Consider the following 13,388-nt stretch of genomic DNA (forward strand, 5'->3'; position numbering starts at 1 on the left):
TTATTTGTCCAAAAAGTATGTGTGGCGATGGGGTCACCAGTGGGATCAAGTTTTGCTAACTTCATTTTAGCGTATTGGGAAAACAACTATGTTTTCAATAGCCATAGTCAACCAGATTATTAGTTACAAAAGATTTTTGGATGATATTTTCATTCTTTTTAAAGGAGACCAAAAAGAAGCGGATCTACTTGTTAGCTTCTTTAATTCCACAACTACCTTTTTAAAGTTCACCTGGAATTTTCAAGAAAATACTATTAATTTCTTGGATGTGGAATTGAGTAAAAATAGGGGTCACTTTTCAGCCAAAATACATAGAAAAGCCACACATTCCAACAGCTTTCTGCATTTCACCAGTATGCACCCTCTTCACCAAAAGAAAGCTGTTGTGAAGGGTCAACTGGCGAGAGTGGCAAGAATGGTGACCATGAAAGATGATTTTGAAGAAGAATGTGATCTGCTATACCTTATGTTTATAAAGAGAGGTTACCCTGCTTCCTTCCTAAATATAATTTTTCAGGAAGTAAAGGATAAAAGGGATAAAGGGATATATAAACCTATTTTGGGAAGTGACCTAGGGACTATAACATTAGACCTGGTCATTGACACAGGTCTTAACAGTAACAACACAGTGATCGATGGTATAGGAAACATGGATCAAACTAGTCCTAACAGTACCGAGACAGATAGGAATTTTGACAGCTTTTATATTTACATATTGTCCAGAGGCACTTGAAATAGGTAAAGTAGTCAGAAAATATTGGAGTTTTTTAACATTAGACAGGAATGTTGCCAATATTTTGAACTTTAATCCCATAATAATATTCAAAAGAGGTATTAACATGAAAAGAGTAATAGAAATGAAGGTACCAAAAAAACAAAATAGAAATGGGACGAGAAAATGTGGTGCTTGCAAATATTGTAAGTATTTAATGACCTCGGATCAATTTACTATTAGAACAACAAGCTACTCTGTTAGGGGATCATACACATGTGATTCTAAGGCTATTGTATATCTGGCACAGTGTGGGCAGTGCCCATCATTTTATATAGGAAAGACGGAGAGCGTTTGCGTGATAGAATGTATGAACATTTATACGCAATTAGCAAGGGGTAAAATGATAATGCTCTGGCAAGACACTGTGCCAGGTACCCAGACCATGTATTTTCGTTCATGGCCATAGACCAAATTGTGAAAGACTTAGTGGATTCTAGCTTTGTGAATGACCAATTTTTAAAATTGGAATTAGAAAAGAAAGAATTAGCGTGGCAGCTTCGTTTAGCTGCAAATAGAGACCCAGGGTTAAATGAGTGTTGTTCAATTTCTTGTATTTTAAAGATAAAAAGTTTACTGAGATAGTTCATTTTTTATTATTCTTATTGCTGTTGGTGTTTGTCATTGAAGGCCCTTGAAGGTGTAATTAGAACCAAAACACAGCTTTGTAAGTAATCAGTATTTAGCAATACTTACTAGTATCAGCATAGTTTAAAGTTTTATTATATATGCCTTTTTAGTAGTACTTATGTGTAGTTTTAGAGTATAGATGTAAGTAGAAGAATTTAGACATGATATGATAACATTATAACCATGATTTTTTTTTTTTATTTTTTAACGTAAAAAAATATTTAAGTGACAATTTTGGTCAGGCTTTTAAAAAACTTCTGGTTCAGTATTACATAAAAGAAGTTATTTGAGTGTATCACTTTAAATTCAAGGGATACAGCAATTAATGTAATTACTGACATCTGCCTTAACTTAGTGCTTTGTTTTAAAATGCTTTGAACTAGTGTTGTTGGTTGTCTGAAGAAGTTCTGATATTTATCAGAATGAAAAACGCTGGTGCAGCGTTTTACTTTTACCTTTGTTTTGGTGAATAAAGCAGTGTTTTTACAACTTCTGGTACTAAGTACATTGGATCGGATTATTACCCACAGTTACCTGAATTTTTGTACCTGCATGTGCCTAGCCTTTGGAGCTGACTTACCAACATTCTTTTCTTAATGGGAATATTACCGCATGCTGTTACAACTAATTTGGAATGCTGTTGTCTATGTTGTAATTAAACACACCTAAACACAGAACGTATGGGAAGGCCGGTCCCAGCGGACCCACCTGTCCCTCCTCAGCTGGCAATTGCACCTGGCACCAGCAGGTCCAGTGCCCAGCCCGGGCTCCCCTCCTCTGTTGTTCCTGTGCCACCTTTGGGTTGAAGCACTGCAGGGATGGGGCTCTTCCCCCCTTGCAAGTGTGGGTGAAGAAGGGCCACCTGTCACTCTCCGAAGGGTCCGGGCTGTGGTGCGTAGGGAGATCCAGTGTTCAGTCGCTGATCCCCTATACCAGCTCAAAAGGCGAGTGGCACGACTCATGGGAGAGCCTGCCCCTCCTACGCAGCCCCCAGCACAGCCACTCTCAGGGCTGGGAAGGTGCAGTGGTGACTGCCCATGGGTGGGGATCTCAGTTCCACTGTTACCATCTGTGGGCTCATGGGCTTGCGATTTCCAAACATCCGTCCCCATCAATTGTGTACATCCACCCCATGTGTCATATTACGCCCCTGTATTTGTCTTGTTTGTCTTGTCTGTTTACCTCCCCAACCTACCTCCCTAAATATACCTACTTCCTCTACCTCACTTTCCACTCTCACCTGAAAAAAAAAAAAGGCCATCTGTTCCCACAAAAAAATTACGCCCCACACATAGCTGCCCATTTCGCACACATGTCTGCTGGACATGTAAACTGATAATTATAATTGGTAGTACAACATACTTTGTTGTCCTCACCCCTCTCTCAGGGGTGGAAGTTTCCAAATTTTACTCCAAATTTATTGCATATGCACATCTGTTACTGGTAAAGAAATGGGCAGCTATGGACCTTCCATACACCCATCCTGCACATCCCGAGCTGGATTCCCTACTGTCTTTCCCGCTTTGTGCCCCCTTTTTTACCACTTTCCCATCTCCCCATTTTCTTTTCTTTCAAAGCAATTAGCACGGGGGTTAGCGGGAGTAAGCACTTTTAAGCAGTAGTTAGCGGGTTTGCATCAGTGTGCGCATGTGTACGCTTAGCTTAGTATTGCTAAGCATCGCACAAACCCGCTTACAACTGCTTAAAAGTGCCTTAATCACTCTGTATGTCAGGGCCTTTGTTCTGCTCAGCAGCAAAATAAAACACCTCTGTTAGTCTCGAACCCCAGACCTTGGACACACTAGACTGCATGAAGTATCACTAAGCCACAGCAGATATACAATAACTTGGTGCTGAAATAAATATATCATGAATTACAATGAGGGAATGTAAAGGGAAAATAGGAATGCCATAACACAAATCTTGTTCTGTGGGTCTTTACCAGCAGTTGCTGTGGAATTGCATGACATGACTGTGAAAAGAGAACCAGCCATTCCAGCAGGGAATAATGTTACAGTAGCACCTTACAAACCCCACACAGTATCAGAGCAGGATAAACACTGGCATAGTTGAATAGGGCAGAGGCCAGACTTCCCAACTGTGACTGCTTTACAGGGATGTCCCTGATTTGTAAACAAATGTTAGCTGTGCCCCTCTGAATCCCTCTGAAAAGTACTAACATTAGGCAGAAAAGTGGGGAATCACACTTAATGAATAATGTTAATAAGTGAGAGTAGACACTGCTTGCACGTCAGAAAAGGTGTAGCAATACATATGCTCCGATTCCCTCGAAGTCTCAACTGAAATATGTCTGTAATATATTACAGGTGTATCTCACTTATATGTACCTTTCCCTGAGGCTGTTCAAATATATAGCTGAGAGTATCTGAGGCCGGGCAGAGGCAGAAACACACAGGCATATCAGCTTTTCTGCTCTTACACACTCTGCAAATAGCTTTGGAAAGAATTCCACAAGCATGCCCCTATGTAGGACTACAACACAGAAATATGAAAGGATGTAGCCATGTACTGCTAGCAACCAACTGTGACAATGCCAGTGCTGAAAATACTGGTGTGGTGCACAGACAAAGAATAATAGGCTAACCTCTGGCTACCATCTGGATATGTCCACAGGTGGGAGCAACGTAGACAGACTACTTGTCTTGATAGACTAACAGGTACACAGCAACCCTGTATGTTCAGCATGATAAACATCACACGATAATAAATAATGCTCTCTGCAGTTCTGCACCCCTACCCAAAAGTACTATATACCTGTGTATTCAGGCACAACCAACGGTGTAGGTAGGCATACTCAGTACTGAAATATGTCCAGTTGTCTTGAGCAGCCTGTGCTAATGTCAACACAAACAAACCACAAACTGTTCAGAAGTGAGTAACTTAATAATTACAGTATAGCAGTTCACAAACAGTGCATGTGCCAGAGGAATACACTGCAATAACTACTTTTGTATGGCAGTTAATTGTGTAATTCAAAAAGAAAGTACATACTCCCATGTATCCTGTGTTAGCATTTGGAGGGGGGAGTAAAATTCTACACTGAGAAGTGTGTACTGGAAGCAGAAACATTCAGGTTTGAGTACAACATGCATATCACTGGATACAACCCTAGCTTCAGATATGAGACATATACCAACCTTCTGACTGACACAACGGTGTACAGAGCAAACAAGCATGGGCCCCACCTTGGAAAGCTGAAAGGGCTATGCCTACCTAACCTAGTATTTTATAGCAGTGGGCTGCAATCACACTGAGTACTGCAATTACCACACAGCAGGCTGCATGCAATTACTAAATGGTGGGCACCAATTGGTGCAGAGGCTGTGACATGCACATTTGCAGATACCTAGGAAAAGCAGGCTGTACCTGCTGTCCACACATGCAATAATATCATTGCAGGAAGAGAGGGAGAGAGAGAGAGAGAGAGAGAGAGAGAGAGAGAGACAGAGACAGAGACAGAGACAGAGACACAGACAAAAGAGGCAGAAATAGAAGCAGACAGAGAAACCCCCCCCCAAAAAAAAAAAAAACGGTCACAACAGAAGAAGCAGAGAAATACAAAGGTAAGGTATGTAACACATAAGTATTTGCCGGCATGTAGTAGATGTTCTTGAAAAGTACTCTACATACTGTGAATCATCCATATGTGGCAGCAGTTTGTATCTATATGTATCTGCACATGTGCAAAGGGCAAGGGACATACTGCAACGTTTAGTGAAGGGTGGACATATATATGTTGTTGAAGGTTGCTATGCGCATATATCTATGTAGGTTGTAGTGTGTGGCATAGAAAACAGCATGCAGTGCTTGTATATGTCATGTGGTGGTTAAACACTGTGGGACTGATTGGTCAGATCTGCTGTGTTACAGCCAGTGAAGCCTGCTAAAGCTACATGGGCTGAGGACACCAAAATGCATTCTGCACAACACTGTGCAATATTATTACATAACTGTATATCTCACAACTGTTGCATAATTGATATCCCCACCATGAAAGGTGGACTGTATATGTGCCTATATGTACATCTATATGTACAGCAATGGATGTTTAGATGTATGTGTATATAAATATATATATATATATATATATATATATATATATATATATATATGTATAGAGAGAGAGACACAGGGTCATATGAACTGCAACAGGTGCCTGGTGACCAAGGCATGGACTGAAGACCAGTGTCGATACTGCAGTGCCATCCCTCCTTTCCAAAACACTGTACCCATTAACTACCACATAGGTGGTAGTCTACATAACACTGAAGGTGTGATAAGGGAACATGGAATACACGTGGAAAGTAGCCTCCCGTTTTATAATCACAGTGCAACACTAGTCTTGTAATCTGTCTACGTGGTACGTATCATCACAAAAGATGTGTCATCTAGGGAAATATAGGTCGGTGTTCCCCTCACCTCACATGACAACTACAGCAAGTTGAAAGGCCACAGACATACCTCACAAAGAGTAATACTGGCCTCAAACAGATGCCCTATGCAGACTGACTCACAAAACCACAGCTAGACTGTGTTGCATACCGCCCACCCAGAGGTGACCTCTGCCGGACATACAGAGGCATGTCGCACCCATATCTGTTGGACTACCACCATGTCAACATATCACAATCCCTCCGGGCTACACTCTCTAGGGCCCTAAACCTCGTCAGCTCACTAAACAGCACATGCTGGAGGGATAGATTCCTATCTCAGAGATATGCCATACTCTGGAATAAACCACCTATCAATAGCAAACAAGGCTCCTCATTAGCAGTTGTCATAAATACCCCTGATGATTGTTTGGGAGATAGGTAATACAGCCCGGGAATCACCTCTGTGGTTCTGGTTGACAGGGGCAAGTGAAATCAAATTACATGTGTGTCAAAGGCCAGGGTAGCATATGGCTAGGCTGTTCTAGGCCCTAGGGCCAATAGCGTGTTACCTACCTATGACACGATGCACACACACATGTACTCAGTGCAATACCTGCTATGTGAGGTCGAATGAGTATGATGGTGAATGTGTGCAAGGTCTCTAAATGTGTGATAGCTTAGTGCAAATTTGTTTCTGTCATGGTAGTTTGTGTCCTAGCTGTGAGGCCAGCAAAAGATGTGTATGTTATTGCTAGGCAGACATAGTAGTATGGAATACGTTGTGACGTAGTACCTTGTTGATGACTGTGGTGTCCCATTGTAGGCTAAAGCAATACATGTACGCTTAGTGAGTGGTACTGCTGGTGAATCCAACTCCCATATGAACTGTAGTACTACCTGAAGCTGTAGGCCTAAACAGCACAGTATGGTGTATGTTCACATTGCTAGGAAACACTGTCTTGTGTGTTTCCTGTAGTCTGCACAGATTACATACTTCAGGCATAAGGTTGTGTAAGTAGTGGCACACAGTACTGTATAGTACACAGGTAAAGCTTGTCTGGGTTGGCATACATTTGTGTGTTGTATGTATGTCTGATGTGTGTGTAATTATGCGTGTACCATGCCCACAATCATATGTGTGTTACAGGGTATATGTGTGTATCTAGCTAAATGTATACTCTGTTACAGCAGTATGCCACCTATATTAACAACTGTGCACATATGTTAGGCAGGGGTATGGCATCTACAACTAGGGTGGTTTACTGGTAATACTGTAACTGTACTTTACATTCATTGCAATGGAAGACATCTTTCTTCATGCATTAGCTTGATATATAACCCTGTGGCAAGGTTGTGCATTGTGTCAAACAGTGTGCTGGGTACTGGTGTATAGTGGTTTGATATATAGAGTGTGCCAGGCACTGTCAGTCAGTTGTAGCCTGAGCACCAATATGTGGTATTGAACGTGTGTATCCTCTGACAGACAAACGGATGCTATATATGGCAGTTAAGTGATATCTGTACTTGAGTGTAAAGTGTGCCACATGACTCGCTCACACATATTGTTTATTTCTCTTTCAGGGCGATGGCCCACCAACATAATCCCTGTTACACAGCAGCAGAGGAACAGGAAATCTACCATAGGCTGGTGCAGCACTACTCCCTGCTGTTTTCCAGAAGCAGCCAGCACCAGCATGAGCAGACTGCACTGCGGCAAGATCTTGTTCGTCGGGTAAATGACATAGGCATGCATGACTGGACAAATAAGCAGGTACACCATCACTGCTGTGATTTAATTAGACATGTCTGGCGGCATGCATCTGATATCCATAGACAACAGCTTGCCACAGGTGGTGGGGTGGACATTCATCCCCCCTTACCAGAGTGGAGGAGCTGCTCCTAAGCGTGGTGGCTCCTGGCCAACAACAGCAACTGCAAGAGACATGTGTCGTCATGGAGGCCGGAGCCACCCAGCATGTTAAAATGGAGCGTGCAGGTAACATGCCCTATCTGTAGACTACTGTTACCTGTATTGTTAGATAATGCATATGTGAGATGTGTACTGTGTGTTTAGCAGTTGTGCTGTCTAGTGTTCTGCAATACTGATATTTGGAATATTATCTGTACACCTGTGACTGTCGACTGTTGTTCTACTGTAGTTTAGCAAACTCACAGTAGCAATGCCACAGTTGTGGCCACTGACAAACTGTCTCATATTCTTGTAGGTCCCTCTGGTGTGACAGCAGGGCAGATGATCCATGCTGGTGAGTGTGTTATAACTTTAATATTGGTAATGAAATGTGCATGTCATAGGTGAGGTGTAGGCCATGTACACGTAACACACCTACGCATAATGCATGCTGTGCATGTTTGCTGTAAGACGTTGCACATCTCAGTAATGTCAGTAGCTGCCTCAATCACATGCAATACACAGAGCATCAGACACAATTGTGGCAACACCGTACTGCACATTGGATAGGCATAGTTTATACACATGTACACAACATAACACGTTTGCCATATGCAGTACACCTCAACATGCTACAGATGGCGTAACCAGACACCTGCTGTAAGGTCACACTTCAGTATCCCACATGTCATCCACACAGCACACATGATATACCTGAGCGGCAGAGGCCTATCATGGGGCTGTGCAACACTCTTCAACACATAACACAGACATGTTAGGCAATACTTCCTATTGGGCACCTCACACACCCATGTACAAAGTGGCGGTGTAATTGTGAATGTAGCCACGGCACTGCAGTACAGGTACAGCATGCTAGGCAGTGGTCTGTCACACATTAGTAACATTGAGTGACCACATGATGCATGATGATGATGGCGCATGGTACTACACCCCATCCAGTTACAGTGACCACAGTACTACACATAGCAGTCATTGCTTTGCACCTCAGTGTTGTGTGTGTGTGCAAACATATGCACCTATACACAATATGCATAGCATGTTGTGTGTGTGCAAACATATGCAACTATACACAATATGCATAGCAGTCGCCATCTGTACAAAGTGACACATATATGTCCTGCAATGCTATTGGGTGTATAGGTCACATGACACACATTGGGTATGTGTGATGTTTAATGTTGCACAAATGCAGCATGCCATGTCATGGCTGGCACTGGCATGTCTGCAATATGTCCCACACTCACCATAACCACTGTACAATGGCCATGTCAAGCATTGGTATTCCATCACGTATACATGCACCACTCATCCCGTGTGTGTAAATAGCATGCATGTGCTACACCTGTGTCCACACTTATCTGCTACAGACACAGACACTGTAATCAGACATGGAAATCTATGTGACACACAGATAACACATGCAGCCATGGTATGTATACCTGTGAGTGATGGTGCACAGGACATTGCAGAGCTTATAATACTTGCACAGTAATGTTGTGTCCTTGTACACATTGTGTTCCAGGGTGTAGTCAATCACTGAACAACTACACACATGCATCAAAGCCATGTATACTGTTATTAACTAGGGCTGTCTACACTCGCACTGCATGGTCTTGAGCAACACATATTCTGCATGCTGACACGTGTGAGGTGACTGTTTGCCTTGTGATACTGTCACCCACCTTCAACCACTATTGAGTATGTTTTGAATTACTGGTGTGTGTGTGTATATCTGCTGTAGTGAGGAGTGTATTTGTGTGCATGTGTGCATGTGTGCATGTGTGCATGTGTTCATGTGTGCATGTGTTCATGTGTTCATGTGTGCATGTGTGCATGTGTGCATGTGTGATAACATCATGTACAGATTGTAAAATGTGTTTCCTGCCTTCCTCTCACAGGTGCTGAGGTTGGGTTGACTGAATGCAGCAGGGAACCTGAAGTCACTGCCACAAATAGTGGAGATGATGATACATGTATTGTGGCACAGGCAGGTTTGACAGGGTCTGTTGTTGGTCTGGCAATCAACAGTACACAGCTTTCCACCCCATTTATGCTCACACTCATACTGCCAATACATCCCTCATCACCAATGGCCTTAGCCGAGGGACAACATACAGTTGGCATTGACCAGGATAGTGTGGTATCCATGGCACATGCATCCCCTCACAGCAGCCATACCCAGATTCCTGGAATGGTACCACATAGGCAGATGTCCAGGGGTTCTCGTAGGAGCACCGCTGGTCATAATGCCCCTGGCAGATGTGCCCCCACAGGTCTTACAACCTCAGGTATATTCTGGGCTGTAATGCAGGCACAGGCACGTATGGAATGGTACACCAGACAGGGACTAAGGGCGCAGAGGGCCCATAACACCACTATCAATGACAGTATCCGTGACCTTGCTGGTGCCATCCGTAATTACACCGAAGTCATTGATAGACATTGGGGGGAGACATTAGATGCCCTCCACAATGTGTTTTCCATGAGCCAGGACCATGCGGGATGGTTGAGACAACGACGCGGATGTATGCCAGCAACATCAATGGCTGGCAGTCGTCGCGGACGACCCACAGATCACAGCCGCTCCCATAGTGGCAGTACCAGCCCCAGCAATGCTGGGGCTGGCCTGTCGATTGACCATCCTAGTAGACCACATGCACGTGCCTCTGGCCAATCCCAGCAGGGACATGGGTCCACTCGACATACCTCTGCCTCTGATGATAGTACCCAGTCAGGCTTGGTACCTGATACTGTCTGCACAGATACCTTGTCCGTAGCCAGAGACAATGAGCTGTACGCCCTGGCAGGTACAGTCTGTGGCTGTCCCACGACCTCCCGTATATGGCAGCAATATGGTGGAGCTGTGTGCATGCAGACACACACACATAAACCAAAAATCTAGGGCTCACACATACACACACACATTACATCAACATTGACCCATGCTTTACTGTTGTCCCTCACACACACATGCACACACACACACACACACACACACACACACACACACACACACACACACACACACACACACACACACACACACACACACATCAATTGGATGGGTCAATGTCGGGCTCTGGCAAACCAAAAACACACCCTGTGCATATGATGAAACCTGTTCCACCTCCTGTCATCTGTAACATTGATGCAGGAACAGGCTAATATAGTGCTGATGCACAGGGTGACATTATAGCAGTGTAGCAATGTTAGCATGTTGTCAACAGGAAAGTGTAATAATATCCTGGTAGATATATCTGAGCAGGCATGATGCATCAAAGCTATGATTGTCAATATAGTATTGTTTACACCAGTGCTAAGTCTGAGTATGCGTTTTCCACCCATGTGCCACTTGGCTGAAGTGTGTAGTGTTGGCAGCATGTGTTAGTGAGTGGACAGTACATATGTGCTGTGTGCAGTACAGAATAGCAGGTGTACATCTGTGAACATGGTGGGGGTGCACTGTCTGCATGTACGTGCATAGTGGACATATGGGACGTGTGACATACCCTGTATTACACAGTGTTAATGTCTCATAGTATCGCTCGGTGGCCAGTATGCATTCTACTACAGATATGCTCTAACATAAGTACACATGTGTGTATGACATGGTTTGACACTATGCTGTGGGTGATACTGTTACTATCTGTCAATGATTTGCATTGCGGTAGTATACACAACCTCAACAGCCTGACTATAACCAATCATTAGATGATGTTTATTTGTTTGTTTGTTTAATTTAACTGTGGAGGATGCCCACTAAAGTGTGCTAGCCTGTGTAACTGATTTATCACTGTTTCTGCATTTTCTGTGTGTTTCTATAAAAAAAAAACAAAAGAACAAAAAAATTCCTTGTTTTCCTGCCTCTCCTCGACTAGTTTAGACCAGTTTACAGGCATTGCTGTATTCTGGGCTGTGGTGTAGTTCCTGTGTTGTCCATTACCTTACTTGGATAGAAGGAAGTTTCTTTGCTCACCAGTGGGAGTGGGGAGCCTTGAGCAGCCTACCTGTCCCAGTAGGAAGTGACCTCAGCACAAGAAGCTGTAGTAATTGGTTGTTGTGGACCATTTCTAGGTCTTTTGTAGTTCACTGTTTAAAATCCACCTCTGGGCGTTTATTTCTGGCTATACTGCTCAGACAAGCTCCTCGTGGTCCTGCAGAGTGGTTCTAGCAGAAGGGAACTCAGAAAAGCGACTACTTTCTGGATTTAAGTATCTTTGCTTTTTTTTTCACTTGGAATAGCTTCTGTAGCTTACCCTAAACTATCGTGAACTATTTTTTAACTGTTTGCTGCATTATTTTGAAATCTGCACTTAAAGTAACATTTTAGTCGAATTTGATCGAAAGTTTGTTTGTTTGTTTGTTTAATTTAACTGTGGAGGCTGCCCACTAAAGTGTGCTAGCCTGTGTAACTGATTTATCACTGTTTCTGCATTTTCTGTGTGTTTCTATCAAAAAAAAAACAAAAAAAACAAAAAAAAAATCCTTGTTTTCCCTCCTCTCCTCGCCTAGTTTAGACCAGATTACAGGCATTGCTGTATTCTGGGCTGTGGTGTAGTTCCTGTGTTGTCCATTACCTTACTTGGATAGAAGGAAGTTTCTTTGCTCACCAGTGGGAGTGGGGAGCCTTGTGCAGCCTACCTGTCCCTGTAGGAAGTGACCTCAGCACAAGAAGCTATAGTAATTGGTTGTTTTGGACCATTTCTAGCTCTTTTGTAGTTCACTGTTTAAAATCCGCCTCTGGGCATTTTTTTCTGGCTATACTGCTCAGACAAGCTCCACATGGTCCTGCAGAGTGGTCCTATCAGCAGGGAACTCAGAAAAGTGACTACTTTCTGGATTTAAGAATCTTTGCTTTTTTCACTTGGAATTGCTTCTATAGCTTATCCTAAACTAGTTTGAACTGTTTTTTAACTGCTTGCTGCATTATTTTAAAATCTGCACTTAAAGTTACATTTTAGTCGAATTTGATCAAAAGTTTGTTTGTTTGTTTGTTTAATTTAACTGTGGAGGCTGCCCACTAAAGTGTGCTAGCCTGTGTAACTGATTTATCACTGTTTCTGCATTTTCTGTGTGTTTCTATCAAAAAAACAAAAAAAAACAAAAAAATATTCCTTGTTTTCCCTCCTCTCCTCGACTAGTTTAGACCAGTTTACAGGCATTGCTGTATTCTGGGCTGTGGCGTAGTTCCTGTGTTGTCCATTACTTTACTTGGATAGAAGGAAGTTTCTTTGCTCACCAGTGGTAGTGGGGAGCCTTGAGCAGCCTACCTGTCCCTGTAGGAAGTGACCTCAGCACAAGAAGCTGTAGTAATTGGTTGTTTTGGACCATTTCTAGCTCTTTTGTAGTTCACTGTTTAAAATCTGCCTCTGGGCATTTTTTTCTGCTATACTGCTCAGACAAGCTCCTCGTGGTCCTGCAGAGTGGTCCTAGCAGCAGGGAACTCAGAAAAGCGACTACTTTCTGGATTTAAGTATCTTTGCTTTTTTTTCACTTGGAATAGCTTCTGTAGCTTACCCTGAACTAGCTTGAACTGTTTTTTAACTGTTTGCTGCATTATTTTAAAATCTGCACTTAAAATTACATTTTAGACGAATTTGGTCGAATGTTTGTTTGTTTGTTTGATTAATAAAACTGTGGAGGCTGCCCACTAAAGTGTGCT

General features: G+C 42.9%; 1 protein-coding gene across 1 annotated transcript in view; it reads left to right on the plus strand.

The window, feature by feature from the left end:
• Window positions 1-415: 415 nt before the first annotated feature.
• The window catches only part of LOC122802272 (olfactory receptor 52K1-like), an 85,112-nt gene continuing 72,139 nt past the window's right edge, over window positions 416-13,388 (plus strand). Inside the window, exon 1 of the mRNA XM_044071923.1 lies at window positions 416-638. Coding sequence (XP_043927858.1) covers window positions 416-638 — 223 coding nt within the window. The remainder of the gene's footprint in view (window positions 639-13,388) is intronic.

Source organism: Protopterus annectens, chromosome 5.part0 (assembly GCF_019279795.1).
Source record: "Protopterus annectens isolate FY-2018-M chromosome 5.part0, PAN1.0, whole genome shotgun sequence".
Classification (NCBI taxonomy): domain Eukaryota; kingdom Metazoa; phylum Chordata; order Ceratodontiformes; family Protopteridae; genus Protopterus; species Protopterus annectens.